The 17,203-nt window shown below is 40.1% G+C and overlaps 1 protein-coding gene across 2 annotated transcripts; it reads left to right on the top strand.

Annotated features, from left to right (window-relative positions):
- The first annotated feature begins 1,573 nt into the window (after nt 1-1,573).
- On the top strand, nt 1,574-13,464 carry mylk5 (myosin, light chain kinase 5). 2 transcript variants are annotated; one of them, XM_085156279.1, is made up of 18 exons: nt 1,574-1,786; nt 6,077-6,214; nt 7,250-7,381; nt 7,611-7,763; nt 7,930-8,112; nt 8,565-8,600; nt 9,576-9,703; nt 9,809-9,962; nt 10,042-10,353; nt 10,450-10,552; nt 10,953-11,156; nt 11,246-11,463; nt 11,547-11,670; nt 11,884-12,036; nt 12,117-12,246; nt 12,317-12,404; nt 12,490-12,630; nt 12,776-13,464. In XM_085156279.1, exons 1-18 carry the CDS (start codon nt 1,774-1,776, stop codon nt 12,979-12,981), a joined length of 2,616 nt encoding a protein of 871 aa, XP_085012405.1. In that variant the 5' UTR covers nt 1,574-1,773; the 3' UTR covers nt 12,982-13,464. The 2 variants fall into 2 exon arrangements, with proteins under 2 accessions (XP_085012405.1, XP_085012406.1); XM_085156280.1 differs by lacking the exon at nt 1,574-1,786 and adding an exon at nt 5,702-5,924.
- The last annotated feature ends 3,739 nt before the right edge of the window (nt 13,465-17,203 follow it).

Below are 17,203 nucleotides of genomic sequence, written 5' to 3'. Positions count from 1 at the left end.
GTGAATACCACCCCCTGCTGTTCATACACCGCTACAAAACAGAAGTCAAAATTAACCAACAGTTAAACATGATGAAATTGTCTATCTGCAGCAAATTAGACAGCCATTTGGTGCCCTGTTAATTTGACCAACCATCTCAGCCATGGGCAAAATATGAAAATCAATAAAATTTTAAAAGATAATTTATTAGTACAGTGATCATAAAAAAAAACAAAGATATAAAACAGTGCTATGACCCACTTACAAAAAGGGATAAAACACACCGTCCAAGGCCGGGACCAGCGATGCCACAAGTCAGTTACACTTCACACGCCAACAACTTTAACAGGGAACAGCAGTTGTTCTACAAGACCCACCATCCTGTAAGTAGTAGGCCGGCAATCACCCCGACCTCAGCAAACCAACTCTCCCTTTAGGTTAGGCCGTATAGTAGGCCCTGGCCTGCACACAGAGAAAAAATGTGCTCAATTGCATCTTAATTGTATAATTCAGACGGCAGCAGACCAGAGTGTGAGTTTAATCAAATACACCTGCTTTAAATGAGCACAACCCAATCATAGCCATTGGCTCACAACAACTGTGACATACAAAACCACTCTCAAACTAGGCCCATTTCCCACAGCAAATATAGACGTGAGGTAATATAAGCAATAGTCCACTATGTTACAGCCCACTGGGAGAGAAGAATAGAAAAATAAAATGTCCATCTGAAGAAGTACCACCACACAGTCAGTTACATGAATGTTTAGACAATGACATTTTTTGTTTGAGTATTGTAATTGGACACTGGGCTGATGAACAGTATGATGGCCAGGTGAGGCACATTCCCTCATTATTCAAAGACAAATTAAATGGATAAATGATCTGGAGTTGATTCCAAGTATTGGACTTTGATATCTTTTAACTGGAATGTTCAATATAAGGTTTAGAGAAATGCTGATGCAACAACAACAACAACAACAACAACAAAAGCCAAATAAACCTACCAGAGAGACAGCAAAAAGCAGCAAAAAGCAGCAAAAAGCAAACCCCATGCACAGCATGGAAAACTGTGGGCAGATTGACGCACAAATAAGCAGAAACTGCAGGTGGCTGCAGTAAAGGCCTCGCTGAGCATCTCAAAGGAAAACTTGGTGATGTCCATGGATTTTAAACTTCAGGTAGTCATTGACTGCAGATCAGTGTCAATCAGTTACGAAAACCAGTCCTTATAGTTAACTCTCCACTTACATTTAAGGCTCTAACAAGGGTGGGGAGGGTATGAAAATGGCTTTAATTCATAACAAGTTAATGCAGTGTTAAAACTCTAAAGATGAAAGACTGTGTGGTTTAAAACCAACTATGGTGAATTGTGTCAGTGTGCAAATCCTCATATGGGTCTGACTGTGTGCTTACATGTAAGGTCAACTAATAATAGCAACGCCGACAATTCAAAACGGAAGCTTGTAGTGCTTGAGGAAATGTAGTCCACCTCTAGATGGCGCCAGTGTTCTCATTCAGTCAAAATGATGGCGAGGTGGCATCTGTTAGTAGCGATGACTGTAGAAAACACAACAGCAAAGAGGTGTTAACAGCTGAGCATGAGTTTCCGAGTTTCTCTAGAAGACGGTTGGGTTATTATTTATTCATTCTTTAAATGCGTTTCCGGGCTTTGGCAAGTCAAAGGAAGATACAAGTAACCCTGTATATGCCGCCAATATGCCAATGAGCTTTGCTGGAAGAGTGAGCTGCTACTGCTAGACATGATGACTTTGAATCAGCTGAAGACAGAAGATGTTAAAATCAGGTGATGTAGGTTCGGGTATTTTTCAGTCAAGTCTGTTATTAGAATCCAAAGAAAATGTCTTGGATTTTTCATTTTATGGTGAGCGGATGATATGGCTGACCAGGTCAACTTAAACTTAAAAATACAGCCGAATTCTCAGTAGGATAGTCAATAATAATAACAATAATACTAATTATAAAAAGATTAAACAAATGTAAGAAAACAAAGTATAGAAAGTTTATGATGGAGTGCCAAGAGAGGAACTGTGGTACTCTACTATATGAGGAAGTCAGGGGTGACAGAGAAGTACTGTAGTTGAGGGCGGTGTGGATCATGCTTAATGACATATTGGTGAGGTGTGCATTTCATGATAAAATGGTTTAAGGGCATGCGATTACATCAGAGGTTGGTTCTTAGCCCCTGCTTGTTTGTAATGCTGACAGATAGGTTAACAGATGGGTCTCGTTGGACACTGTAATCAGTAGTGAGAGTAGGGAGCAGGTGAAAGACAGCCTGAGATGTTGGACATAGTGGAGGTAGATCAGAATCAGAATCAGAAGACTTTATTTATCCCCAAGGAGCAATTAACAAACAACAGAGCAGCATAACATTGAAGATAAGGACAATAAGAACAGGCAATAAGAGTGAAATAATAAATACACAGAATGTACAGTATATACAGTTTTAAAATTAAAATGACTCAAAGGCGAATAAAGTGTTGGTAGTAGAAGAGTGTAGTTTGTGTTTCTGGTGTGGGAAATGGTCTTATCGGCTGGATTTAAAAAGCAGAGTGGCTTTGGGGACAAATGTGGCTCTGCTCCTCTCAGTCCTGCAGGAAATGCAGCGGTGGTGTCGCCCAGAGGGGAGCCATTGAAATGCGGGTGAAGAATGTGAGAGATTTTGGCTTCCTGTCTAAGGGCCTGTTGGCTGAAAACCTGTGCCAGAGTTCTGACATGCAGGCCAATGATTTTAGAGCACACTGATGCAGTGTGCTGCAGTCTGTTCTTGGTCTGAAGGCTGAGGAAGTGAGTTTAAAGAATTTAAAGCAATGGACAGTGAGCAAGTGAGGTGAACAAAGGCAGTTTAAGTCGTTGGAGATGAGTGTCTTGGGTCATTAGTGACAGAAGGATAGCAGCAGGAGTAAAAGGGAAGGTTTTTAAGATGCTAGTGAGACCTGCTGTGATGTATGGTTTTGAGACGGTGGCACTGACAAAAAAAATATAGGAGACTGGAGGTAGCAGACTTGAATTTACAAAGATTTAGGTTGGGAGTATCCAGAATACACAAGATTAGAAATGAGTACTTTACAGGAACAACTCAGGTGGAGCAGTTTGGAGACAGAAGATGAAGCAAGGCTGAGATGGTCTGGGCATGTACTGTGGAGGCATCGTAGACATATATTGAGCTAAAAATGTTATAAATGGTGCTGCCAGGCAGGAGGAAAAGAGGAATATCATAGAGAATATCCATGGACATAGTGATAGAGCTCAGTGATCTCATGTGGAGAAGCCTGGAGGGGGCAGCAGAAAGTAGAAGATAAGAAAATAAATAAAGGTTAGGTTCCAGATTTGGGAAACTCTTCTTTTCCCTTAATTTTTACACAAATAGTTGGCATCTACAAGCAGCCCCTGGTGCTCCTCCTGGCCATTATTTATAAATCAACTGCTGCAGAATTATGTATTTCTGTAGGTGCCGTGATCTGGAGTTGTAATGAAAGCCAAGGTGAATGCACAAGATGTGGATGTGTTTACTGTAGATTCTTCCTTGGTAGCAGCTTCCTTGGTTGAAAAGTGACTTTAGTAGTGTTAAATGCACTCGAGAAAGCAAAGAATGTAAAACAATATCATCTATTGAAATCATAATGTTATATTCTAGGTCTTTTGTTCACTAGGTGATTTGAAAATGCTATATGATGATTCAGCAATAAAGCATAAAATAGAAGCATAAAAATTAGCCATTGAGGAACTTGTGTAAATGAAAAGGATCTAAACTTCATCGGATTAATCCAGTGGGTTTTCCCATCTTACATTCTTTTTTCTGACGCTATGCTTCGTGTGAAAAGAAGCCTTCGTTTACTTTTTCATTTTAAATTATCAGGCCAAGGTTTTCTGCTCACCAGCAATGCACCCGTTTCACTTTTTAAGCATGTCAAAGATTTTAATCTGTAGATGAAATTGCTTTGACTGTGCTGTGACTATCTCCACTTTTCATCTTTGTCTTTGTCTGTCTTACGTAAGTCTTAGTCCGAGGAGGTGAGCTGAGCTTCTCCGTGCACAACAAGAGCTGTATGCGTTAACTTAACATATACCCATAATAGCCACTCTATGTAATATACAGATCCAATAGTAGGACAGTCGATGAGAAAATGTTTTGAGATGTCTGAAGCCCAAGATCTGGGGTTCTAGGTATCATTTGTACATACAATGACCTCAATTTTTGTTTTTTTTAAAAAAAGGTCCCTAATAAATTATGTTACTTGCATTGACTTGCATTGGCACGAGCGAAGACACTGTGAGACAAATGCAGCATAATCATTCTGTTTCCATCTTAATGAGCAGCCCTGTAGCTAGAGAGTTTGTGCCAACTTTCTGTGCGTGTTTTGTCTTTGATGTCACGTCTTATTAAACGCTTTATGTCCGACCTTATTAGATACTATTTCTGTCACACTGTGCAAGGTTGTTCAGCCGTGGTGATTTGTTTCTGTACTGCGACATTCCTTTTCAGTATTGTAGTAGTTTTTAGCTTCACCTGGAGATGTTGCAGACCCTGGGTGAATAACTTAAACTGTCATTCAGTGTGTGTCACTATGTAGAAATTCCCTGGTACCCAGGGAATTACAATAGTAAGGCGGTCAGGTTCTGGGTGTGTTGACTGACTGACTAAAAAGGCGAAAATAGTTTCCAGCAAATGTAGCTAAACAATGTAAATGGGTCTAATCTGTCTTACCTGAACTTTTGTATGTTATTATTAACCTGCTGAGTGATGGCAATTTTTTGTTGAATTTCAGTGGTTTCCTCCCCACCCAGGCTTTAGAGACAAAACTAGGCCTGGATCGTTATGCTATTTAAAAAAATCTTAATAAAAACAACAACAACAGTAATAAGAATACGATTTTTTCAGACATTGGGCTTTTAACATGTGTAATAATGTCTTTGTTATAAAAAAAATCCCAACAAGGATGTCTGTGTTAGCAGCTTTTTGGTAAACGAGATAGGAATTCTCCCACGGAAACTAAAACAAGCCCCTTGCAGTCCCTTTTTGTGTGATCATTGATGTGGAATTTGGGAAGCGGGGATGGGGGTGGAGTGGACAGAGATGTTATCACCACTTCAGCTGGTTTCTGTAGAATTCTCTGACTATCAAAACAGCATTTGTAGTGTAGTTAATTCACCTAATTGAAACTGCTACACCAAGATGCACTCGTGTTGATAATTGTTGTTTACTTGTGGCTGAAACCTGTAATAAATAATACAAACTTCATTCAACCTGGCAGAGAGCACTGCTGTTCTCCGTTAAGATGAATGCCTCAAACATGTATGTTTTAGCAAGAGCAGTTCTCCTGCACAGACGTCTCCTGGTTACTATATTAGCACGTGGAAGTCGCTGCTGGAAGTGACGCTGCTGCCGTGCAAAAGGCCATCTTTCTTGTGTTGGGATATATTGTACCAGGGGAAGGGGCTCAGATTTGACTGTTGCTACAGTCAGAGGATTTAGAGTCCGCAGGGATGAAGTAAACCTTTGCAATGGTGATGTCACTGGCATCACAAAGTTCAGTTGTAGCATTGATAAGTGAGAAAGCAAACAGAGAAACCGGTGAACAAGACTGCATTCACCAAACAGAACACAAAGCGACCTTTGCCTGGATAGGTAGATAAGTCCCCCTCATTTGCTCCCACTCTCCCGCTTTATATCGTTCCAGTTGTTTAACTGTAGTGTTTACAAGGCATGACAAAAAGGAGTCTGAGTAGTGGGTTTTTGGCGTTACAGTGATTTTCAAAGCATATGAGACGTCGGCCGTGCCTGAAATGGCCAAAGTGAAACAACATGATTTGTCATGTAGGTGGAGCTAGATGTAGATAATGGGAGGGTGAGTAAAAGGGACTAGAACGTGCAGTAAAGTGTGAGGACTGAGGGCAGAGCTTCAGTGGCTTAGCACAGGGTGAGAGGGACACACAGAGGCTTTGCTAATTTTACAAAAGAGATAGTGAGCAAGCCACAGAGGCCAACACCACAGTGACAGAGAGAGGAAGTTTGATAATCAGTTTGAGGCATGACTTTGTAATTTTTTCATTTGTTGGTTTCCTGAAACAGACATGAATAGTGATGGCAGCAAACAGCGTTATGTGTCGACCTTTAAAATGCGCATCAAGGCCCCCGGTCCATCACCTGCACCTGGGAACGGGCCAGAAGTCGTCGGCACAAGGACCTCAGTAAAATGTACTGATGCAGGTAAGAGCTGCTTTCAAGAAGAAAACACACAACTGGTGACATTTATGGATGTCAGCATTTGAACAGGCAAGTCTGAGCACGGCAGTTTGCTACACTTAAAATTAATATTCAGTTTCGTGTTTATTTTGAGTTTAGCCGTCCAGTAGTGTATTTGTTTATTGACTTGGAAGCCTTTCGCTTTCATGTCAGCCCACAGATGACATCTCATTTCCTATGTCCTCAAAACTTTGTTTTTTTGTTATAACCAGCAAGTCACATGTGCTGTATTTCTCATGGTCATTAGTTTGCTTTTTCATATTCCCATATATTATATGTCGCTGTTGCTTCCATGTCATCGATCTGTTGGGATCAAATGGCAACTTTGTACAAAACCTTCAAAGTCAAAATCAAGTCAAAAGTTCAGGAACAGGCATGTCTTTGGCTGCTGTCCAAATCAAAGATTTTAAAGAGTGTCAAGTGAAATATAGAGTTACTAAAAATTAATCTTTCCACTAAACTAACAACACATACCAGCTATTTGATAAAATAGCTGCTATGAGCCACCTCTGAGCGTGTCTGTGTGCAGAAGTGTTGCTCAGAGTTGTTGCAGCATTCAGTTCCTTTTCAGAAACATCAGTGTGCTAACTGAATCATTCAGTACTGTAAACACTGGTTAAAGGTTCATAGAAAAGCACCGTTTTGTTAAATCATAACTAGTATGCTGTATATGGGTTTACAATGGGCAATAATATGTGATTCTTCTTTCTAGGTTTGTTAAGTTACACTGCCTAAGAAACGACCTGGGAGTCTGTAATGCCATAAAATTGTGTATTACTACTCTATGCTCCACGTTTCAAGCAGTAATTCACCTTGGGGCAAATTAGGGTCCCTTGCTTAATTTAAACACTTTTCTGTTAAACTGTAACTAGCGTACTGTATATGGGATTACAATGGGCAAAAATGCAGTTCTAAGGGTAGATTACATAATTTAATGCAATAAGACTTTGTCACTTTTGTATTAATTGTATTGTAATTCTGTATCTCCTCCAAATCCAGGGTCTAAACATCTGGATCCACCTGTCTTCATACAGCCTCTGGAGGACTGCTGCGTAGATGAAGGGGCTGACATTAGGTTACGTGGAGTTCTCAAAGGAAGTCTACCGATCAAAATATCGTGGCTGCACAATGGTGAGAAGAGACAGTTTACAATGCATCTCAGTTTACGCTGCATATACTTTTCAGCTGTGGGCGTGGTCAACCAAAGAACGCTAAAGAGCAGATAATTATTCAAAACAAACATGTTTTTGAGTTTCCGTTTTTTATGCATTCAATTAAAAATGCCACATAGAGAATCAAGAAGCCAAAAGTAGTGCAAGAGTGTGCTGATGGGTTGTTTGTTTACCTCACCTGTTGGCAGGTGAAGTGGCCCGTTTCGGGAAGGCTTCCTTCAATGGCAGGGAGGCCAGTTTTGTTGTGAGGGAGTGCTTACCAGAAGACGCCGGTGCCTACACGTGCTTGGCAGAAAGCAGCGCAGGGAAGACATCTTGCAGTGCTGCTGTGGTTGTAAGAGGTGAGGAACTGGGAACTCGTGAAATTTTCAGCTAATTGGACAATTTACCTCTTGCAACTTTAAGTCTACAATAAATGGAACGTTTAGTGTTTTCATTACTCAAAACAAAGCCAGATTTTTATTTCTGATGTAGTCTCTTCTCGTTTTTCTCTTATGACCAAATTAGACTTTGAAAGTATCTGTGGCGTGCAGAATCGCGCTTTAAAGACTCCCACTTCTCCATCCAAAAGTGTAATGGGAAATGGAACGTTACCGCAGACTCCAAAAGATGAGCTACACAAATTCAAAGGATCTATTTGTATCTCTCCTACAGGCTCTGATAGGCAGAGCCCAGTCTCATCTCCAAAAGGTAAACCAGAATTATTCTATTAGACAGTGCTGGTTCATTTCTAGTCAAAAAACAAATGTAAATTAATCCCCATTTAATGAACTATAGTTAGCACAGATATAATGCAATTTCTTCTTTTCTCTTGCACACTGATCGGTTTCTTAGTATAGAAACAGTACTGATGTAAAATTTCTTGGCCTCTGTTTCAGTTTCTTCAGGAAATCCATGTTATGTTTATAAAAGGAAACGCACTTCCAGTCCTTGTGTGATTGGCCGTTAGGCAAAACATATATAACACAATAATGCAGCTCTCCGATACACCCACTGAAATTTCTCTGTACCAAGTATACACCATGTAGGGTAGTGGATAGAGCAAAGTACAGTAAAATAGTGCAAACTGATAGCCATAGATAGAAGAGCCACACCTCTATCCTTCTGGCTAAAGCCTACCTGCACCTCATCTGTCTTTGCAGAAGTCGTCCCAAAGAAGCGAGCCAACTCAAGGACAGGTGAGAAAAACGCTCGTTTTTTTTCCCCCCACATACTGAGAAATGTACCCACCTCTCCAGCATCCATGTGCTTCTTATTAAGTGCTTGATAACTTCTTCTGTCTGCTGTTATATTTTTTTTCTATGAAAAAATGTGACTTATTGTAGAGTTTGTTTGTGCGTAAGCTGAGCTGTTGCTGGAGCTGGACTTTCTTCATGTCACCTTTGGTCTCATAATGCTCTCATTACGCTTTAATGTGCTCTACTGTGTTGACTGACTCAACCTTTGGGTTTAGGCTGCAAAAGCAAATATGTGAAATACTCCCATAATGAGGTCTGGTTGTTTATTTTGAGAGCACAGGACATTTCATAATTTATTCATGGTTTTTATTTTTAGGAATGAAATATTGGCTTGTAATGGCAACAGCTTGTATTCAGAAGGTAAAACTGTGCACATTAAAGCCACTTAAACTTAATATTATCAGATCTACTTTAGTCAAATTCACCATTCTGACGCCACAAGATTTGAATATTGACAGCGAGAGAGATGACATGACTTCAGCTCATATATGGATTTTTTGTGTGTGTGTGCAGCACTAAAGCAGGGCAGATTATAATCACTGGATACTGTATAATGTATGGCTATAAAAACATTTTCTCTCTTTACTTCCTTTAAGGGTAAACAGCTGTATTTTCAAAAAGCTGGTGAAATATTTCAACAAACTTGATTACACAAAGACTTGTTGTCCTTGTGGGCGATAGGTCATCTGTATTGCATTGTGTTTTCACTTGAGGCACAAGGTCCTGCTAAATACCATAATAAGAAGGGTATCAGTTAGCTATGTCTTTGTCTTTATCTCGTGCTCACACACATTAGTTTTCAGGCATTCAGCAGATATTTTTAACCCTATTGTGAACTGAGGAAGTGCAGATGCTGCAGTTCACTTTAAGTCACTTTTCTCATCTTTTTTTTTTTGGTTTGTTTTCATTTGGCAGGCCGATCGTTATTTTTTGAAAACCCACCGCAGCACGTGGAGGTGAAGGTGGGACAAACTGCCAGGCTGACGTGTAGTTTTACTGGAAGCCCTCCTGTAGCATCTTGTTGGATCAGAAACAAAGAACAGGTGCAGCAATAAAAAGGATAAATAGCAAAAACAAAACGTCTGCTTCTGGAATCTCAAATGTATTTGACTCCACATTATATCTATTTTTCCTGTTTTTCTGTGCAGATAGTGGACGGCCTAGAGCTAAGGACAGAAAATACAAATCAGAGTAGTACGCTGGTTATAGAAGAGGCTAAACCCCAGCACACAGGTCGCTACACCATTGTAGTAAAAGACCGAAAGAGCTCAGCAGAACACACAATCACCCTTTCTGTTATAGGTGAGTCTATTCTAAAGAGTCAGAACCAAATCAAGTAAAGCAGTTCCTTGGAGACTTATTTTAATCATCCTCCCACCAGAGAGACCACAACCTCCTGCCTCCAGTCCAGTGATCTCCCTTGTCTCTTCATCCAGTCTTGTGCTATCCTGGTCAGGCCCCTGCTATGATGGCGGCAGTGCCATCCTTGGTTATGTTGTTGAAGTAAATAACCAAGGAAGTGCTGAGCCTGAGGTTTGGAGAGAGCTAACAAGCGAGTGTAAGAGTACCTCATACAAAGTTTGTTCTGGGCTTCAGCCACAACAGGAACACTGCTTCAGAGTAAAGGCCTATAACGTAGTAGGACTAAGCGAGCCAGGCCCAGTGTCACCAGTGGTGAGAATGGAGGAAAGAGGTGAGGTGATACTGGGATTTTGACAGCACATTTGTAATAAAGGCAGGTGTAATAAGCATTAGATTAAAGCTGTTGTGGCTGTGTGCATACATTTAGACAAGATAAAAGAAGAAGAAGCCCCTCAGATGTATACCACTGTGTCTATTGACTCTTCCCACAAAGTTACGGAACACTACGATATGCAGGAGAAACTTGGAATGTGAGTATCAGATATGCCAAATCCCAATTTTGCAATAATAATCTTTCCAAGTAGAAACAAGAAGTTTTTCAGAAACTATAATTACGAGAATTTGAGAACGTTTTGACATTTCCAATTCCAAGGAAGTGTGTGAGGGGGAATTCCAGGTTGAAATTCTGCCAAGAATATTAAAATGCTTTTAAGTAGAGGCATGCATTCCAGCTTGAAAACGCCTGTAGTCGTGTTTCATCCATGACAAGGAATGTACGGTGACGTTACCGTATTAGTGATAGGTGAACAAGAATCAGATGGAAATCAGCCATTAACATGAACTACTTATTGTGATAGGCCGTGATGGTGTAACCATTAACTATTTATTCCTAATATCCAGAGATAGAAATGACTAAACTTTCTTCATAAGGGGAAAATTTGGGATGGTGTACAAGCTCATCCACAAAGAGACAGGACGCGTGTGCGCTGGGAAGTTCTACAAAGGACGCCGTGCCAAGGAGAGGGAAGCCGCTCGTAAGGAAATAGAGCTGATGAATTACCTCCACCACCCCAAACTGGTTCAGTGTCTGGCAGCATATGATCACAAGTCTGAAATGGTCATGGTGATGGAGTTGTAAGTATCCTTATCAGAGCACAAAGCAAAAAGCAAAGCAAAATTCCTAGTATTTTCTGGTGTGTCACTGCTGTTTTGTTTGTCTGCAGTATTGCAGGTGGCGAACTCTTTGAACGTATTGTGGATGACAACTTTGAGCACACGGAGCCTTCAAGTGTGCACTACATGCAGCAGATCCTGGAGGGGATTGCCTACATGCATCAGCAAAACATTATCCATCTGGACCTCAAACCTGAAAACATCGTATGTGTTGACACCACAGGCACCTCCGTAAAGATCATCGACTTTGGCTTAGCCAGTAGAATAGGTATGTGGAACAATACTCTACTTTTATGCTTGTCTACCTCGTGTGCGTCTTAATACCTACATTATGGGATTTCCATTGAACAGATCAAAACGCACCTCTGAAGGTGATGCACGGGACTCCAGAATTTGTGGCCCCGGAAGTGATCAACTATGAGCCTGTGGGTTTGGGGACTGATATGTGGAGCATTGGGGTGATCTGCTACATACTGTGAGTCTAACTGTCTCTCCTGTAGCTCTTTCTATATTCAAGAGATAGTTTAGTATTTTTCAAACAAGAGTTTTGTTTAAAATTCTTTAGCTCGTACAATCAAAACTGAAATTTAGAGCCTTATTGTGCCACCTAGTGGGTATAGATTGAAACCACATGTAAAGGATGTATATTCAACACTAATCTTCTCCACTTTTTTTCTGTGGTTTCCAGGCTCAGTGGGGAATCTCCGTTCCAGGGAAACAGTGATGCAGAGACCCTGGCCTTGGTCACAGCTGCTCAGTGGGAGTTTGACGAGGAGAGCTTTGACGAGATAACAGAGGAGGCTAAAAATTTCATAAGCTCCTTGCTCAACAAAGACCCGAGGTGATTTCATAGATTTACAACTATAAAGTACCCTACTTTACCTGCTTACTTAACCATCTGTAACTGTAATTGTTGATCAGGCGTAGGATGACCTGTGAACAGGCCCTTGCCCATTCCTGGATGGCAGCATTTAAGTCTAAAGAGCTCACTCTCACCAAGAGTCTGTCCAAAGAGAAGATGAAGAGGTTTTTGGCTAGACAGAAGTGGAAGGTAAGCACCAAATTACAAATTACTAAAATTAAAAATTTAGATTTTGTTCTCATACACATTTGTCTCATAGAAAGCTGGCAAGGCCATGTTAGCACTGAAGAGAATGGCTCTGCTCTCTAAGGCGGAAGGCTCTGCATCTCCTACAACTCCTGGAGGAGGTGAAAATCTTGCATACCTTTACTCATCACATTGCACGCATTTCGGTTTAGTGGGTTTCCCATCTTATTGATATATATCTCCTAGAATCACCCCTGAGCCCAGAGGCAGAGGAAGCGTTGACCTCCCTGGAGCTTAAGCTGCAGGAACCCCCAGTGTTCACAAAGAGGTTGAAAGACCGGACTGTAACTCAGGGATCCAGTGCCCGTCTCTCGTGTCACCTCACAGGTACAAAGCAACTTCTTATCTTGGATTCAAGTCAGACTTACTGTAGCAGGCTTGAAAATTCAATCCTGAACATGTAAAAACATCTTTTCTTTGATAGCGTTTCAAAAGTTGTGTCCTGATCTCACATTTGTGTTTATCTTGTCAGGTTACCCTGACCCAGAGGTGCTGTGGCTGTGTGGTGATGAGCCAATTGAGGAGTCCCCCACTGTGCAAATAGAGTATGAGGAAGATGGCCAGTGTACGCTGGTTCTAGCCAAAGTTGGCCCAGAGGACAGCAAAGTGTATACCTGTAGGGCCACTAATGACCACGGGGAGGCATTTTGCTCAGCCAAATTAACTGTCCAAAAATAGATTCATCATATCATAGTGTGTATGCAGAAATAACAAGTATAAGTAGAGTTTTATTGTTGCCTTGACCAGCTGTGTTGTACATTGTTGTTTGTGGCTTCTGATGAGTCAAATAAATATTGTTACAGAGTTACATGCATAGATTTATATTTTTATGGCATTCAGATATGGCTTCCACGCTGTATTGAAAATGATGTTTTACGTAAAACCGTGAATCTGTCTTTTATATTGGCTCATTATGAAGATTCCACTTCAGCCCTATCAGTTTGTAATTGCGATTTCCATTCTGAAAAGCAGGCAGGTCTGAAAATATCCTGATTAATTTGTATTGTGAACATTCAAATTGCAATTCCAAAGCATCCCATTAAAAAAAAAACAAAAAAAAAAACTTACAATAAATGTTATTTATGGCCTAAGCCTAATTCAGCTTGTTGCTTAGTGCCATAGAGCTTTTTTTGTTTCTAAATTAAACCACTCTTGCACAAAGTCTCATGTTCTTTTAGTGAAATGCACCTAGATTGGTTTATTTTGACATGGTCCAACATACTCCTACATAGTACATACACACCTCCTACTGTTGTAAATACTGCATTTCTTCACACACAAGCACTAGCACACCAAATAAACAGATGGAAATATCCCCCGGTAAACACTATCCTTAGTCTCAGCATGCAGTTTGATATCTGAAAACATAAATGACAGTAACAGTTTTTGCTGCTTGTGTGAGTTTCTAGCTCTGTGTTCGACCTCAGGAAATGTCCATAACAAATATATTTTGTCAAAATCTTTTTGTCTCTGTCTGCTGGTTGAATTTCAAACAATACCATCAGAACCTTCAGCCCGACACTTCGGTAAAGCCGTCCACCTGCTTTACTAAAATATAGAGTATTTGTGAATTTAACTCATGTTTGTCATGGTCGTATTTACTTGATACCTGCCTCACAACCCAAATAAACGAATACCAATGTAGGTCTGATTCTTTGGTTTTTCACTCTCACGCTGAAAAATCACATTGCGGTAGCGCAGCTTTATTTACGGACTGCAACCAAGGTGAGGGAGTCTAATTAACACAGGTGGTTTGTCCTTTTCTGGAGCAGTGTGCTAAAATATGCATCATAAAGGAAACTAATTGGGTTGTATCTTGTTGAGGTTTAAGTTGGCCTGAAGAAAAAGAGTTTGCACTCTCACCAGTTGGGTGTTTAAAGTTTGTGGTTTGGGTTTAATTTGCTGGTTTGTCAATAATGAATATTGTTCACCACATTTCGACTGCATGCACTCTGCTCTGTCCTGAGGGGAATCCATGCCTGACAGACTCTTCTGCTGCATAGATCTACAAGGGAGTCACCCCCCCCCCTCCCTAAAGCACAAATTTAATAGACTTTGGGGGCGGGGCTTTCTTTTCTTTTAATTCCATTGCTATTCTAGTGTGCTGTAATCAGATTTTTGTTTGTTTTGTTAAAATAAGATAAAGAAAAAAAATAAGGAGATGGCCACTGCACATAAAAACGTAAAATGAGTAAAAAGTAAAAAGAAGAAATTTTCAGAGAAAGTATCTACGCATCCTGACACCGTCTGTTAGATCCTGATCAAAAATTGTATTCAATTAAAAGCAATATTTTGACTTAATATTCTGATAGTTGTAGTGGATTCCGTTTTTAAAGAGCTCATATGTGTTCAGACCGGCAAGTTTCATGGTGTTGTCTTTTGTAATGAAGTTATCAGATTCATGATAAAATATTTATTAACTCTCGGTCAGCTGTTTGGTGAGATAATAGAGTCCGTTTATCAATAATGACTAATGAATGATGTCACTAGTTCACGATGAATCACACAGACCAGAAAATATGCTGAAATCACAAAGGGAAGAGCAGAAACCCACTAAAGGATGAATGGTATATTTTTACACAGTTAAATGTTATTTGTGCTACTGGATCAGTGCGTCTGTGAAGGTTTTCGGTCATGCTGGTCATGGTCATCTAAGGAGCGTGGAAAGAAACGAGTCTGGACTTCTTTAAGTTTTTTGAAGATGTTTCACCTCTCAACCAAGAAGCTTCCTCCGTTCTAAGACCAATTGGTGGAGAGTCCCAAATTTGAACCCTATTGGCAGTGTCCTTTAAGAGAGTCGTTGACCCACTATTGATCATCTGCCCAATCACATAGCCAAGGTGTGAAAACGGGTGTGGGTCACCAAACGTTTTCAGTGGGAGAAACGAGAAACGTCTCTCACTGAAAACGCTACGTCCAGATGAACAGAATCAACTTTTAGAGATTTACTTACCTGGATGATTGAGAATGCATCAAGACGGGTGTGGGTCACTAACAGCCCAGGTTTCGGGTGAACCCATTATGAGACATTGCCCCACCACCCTATAATGGGACTTACTGAGATTAAATGACCCAAGATGTGAACAGGTTCAAATCCGACCGATTTAAAACTTGAAACATTTATACATCTGATTGCCTGAAGGCCTTATGACATCCTCCACACTATGCAATTGAACATATAAGTGATGAGCACCCCCCCCCCCCCCCCGACCTCTGAATAACCAAAAGAAAGACCCACTTTACAGCCACTGAACGACCCATTGAACCACCCAGTGAACTAAATTAGGTGGATAGATAGCTTCTTTCACTCCACCAATTGCTCTTCGAACTGAAGAAACTTCTCGGATGAGAGGTGAAACGGCTTCAAGAAACTTGAAGTCCAGTGGCTTTTTTTTCCCAAGCTCCTTAGATTACTGGATCAGTAGCTCCCCGTGATCAAAGTGAATAATGCAGAAATGTTCAGTAAGAAAGCCTTTAATTGTTTTTATTTTTTGGTTTAAAAAACAAAAAACACCTCAAACAAAACGCTGAAACGATAAGCTAAGTAAATTATACATATCAAAAAAAAATAAAAATAAAAATAAATAATACACAGGCAGAATGACATTAAAGGATAAGAGACCATTGCACATAGCCTGCAATTGTAGGAAACCCATTCAGAATAGGTTAACAATTTCAGAACATTTCTAAATTTGAAATTGCAATTATATCCTCACAGTATATATGAGTTGAATTGGCTTTTCCCAACCAAGGTTAAAGCATAATATTAACAGATTCAGAGAATTGGGAGACATTTCTGCACAGAGTTACATGGCTAAAAATCAGCACTGAAGGGATTTGACCTGCAGGTGGCACCACATCAAAACAGAAATTCAAGTAGTTGAAATTATTGCACAGATTCAGAACTACATCTGAAAACCTCTGTCAGTGGAGTTAAGTGTGGTACAGTTTAACCTCTTAAGCCCCAAGCCTACCTGATCTCCTGCTTTTTGCCCCCGTATCAGGGGGCATTGGGGCTTAAGAGGTTAAAAGACAAAAAACAAACAACCAACAAAACAACTTTAAAACTTAAAATAAAAACATGCAAATTAAGCATATTAAAAGGACAGACAAAGCAGGCAAACTGTGTTAAAAGTAATGAAAATACTGAAGTTTGGAAAAGCAGTGTCCTTCGGGCTAAAGAGGAGGAACATGCAGCTTGTTATCAAAAAGCCAGCACATGTTATGGGTAACTGGAAATCCACTTTGCAGCTCCATTTCATAAAACAGGTGCATAGAGGAACAATCAGATATGACTTTGCAAAAAAAAAAAACTCCACGCACCGCTTTTCGTCTGTTTTTGAAATCATGCAAAATAACCAATATCAGCGCACGACCTCTGAATAACCAAAAGAAAGACCCACTTTACAGCCACTGAACGACCCATTGAACCACCCACTGAACTGAATTAGGTGGATAGATAGCTTCTTTCACTCCACCAATTGCTCTTCGAACTGAAGAAACTTCTCGGATGAGAGGTGAAACAGCTTCAAGAAACTTGAAGTCCAGTGGCTTTTCTTTCCAAGCTCCTTAGATTACTGTATCAGTAGCTCCCCGTGATCAAAGTGAATAATGCAGAAATGTTCAGTAAGAAAGCCTTTAATTGTTTTTATTTTTTGGTTTAAAAAACAAAAAACACAAACCACCTCAAACAAAATGCTGAAACTATAAGCTAAGTAAATATCATATCAAAATAATAATAATAATAATAATAATAATACACAGGCAGAATGACATTAAAGGATAAGAGACCATTGCACATAGCCTGCAATTGTAGGAAACCCATTCAGAAAAATAGGTTAACAATTTCAGAACAGTTCTAAATTTGAAATTGCAATTATATCCTCACAGTATATATGAG

The sequence above is a fragment of the Neolamprologus multifasciatus genome, chromosome 4 (genome assembly GCF_963576455.1).
Source record: "Neolamprologus multifasciatus chromosome 4, fNeoMul1.2, whole genome shotgun sequence".
NCBI classification, from domain to species: Eukaryota; Metazoa; Chordata; class Actinopteri; order Cichliformes; family Cichlidae; genus Neolamprologus; species Neolamprologus multifasciatus.
Note: the sequence above shows the minus strand (reverse complement) of the source record. Positions and strands in the feature narration are given on the sequence as shown.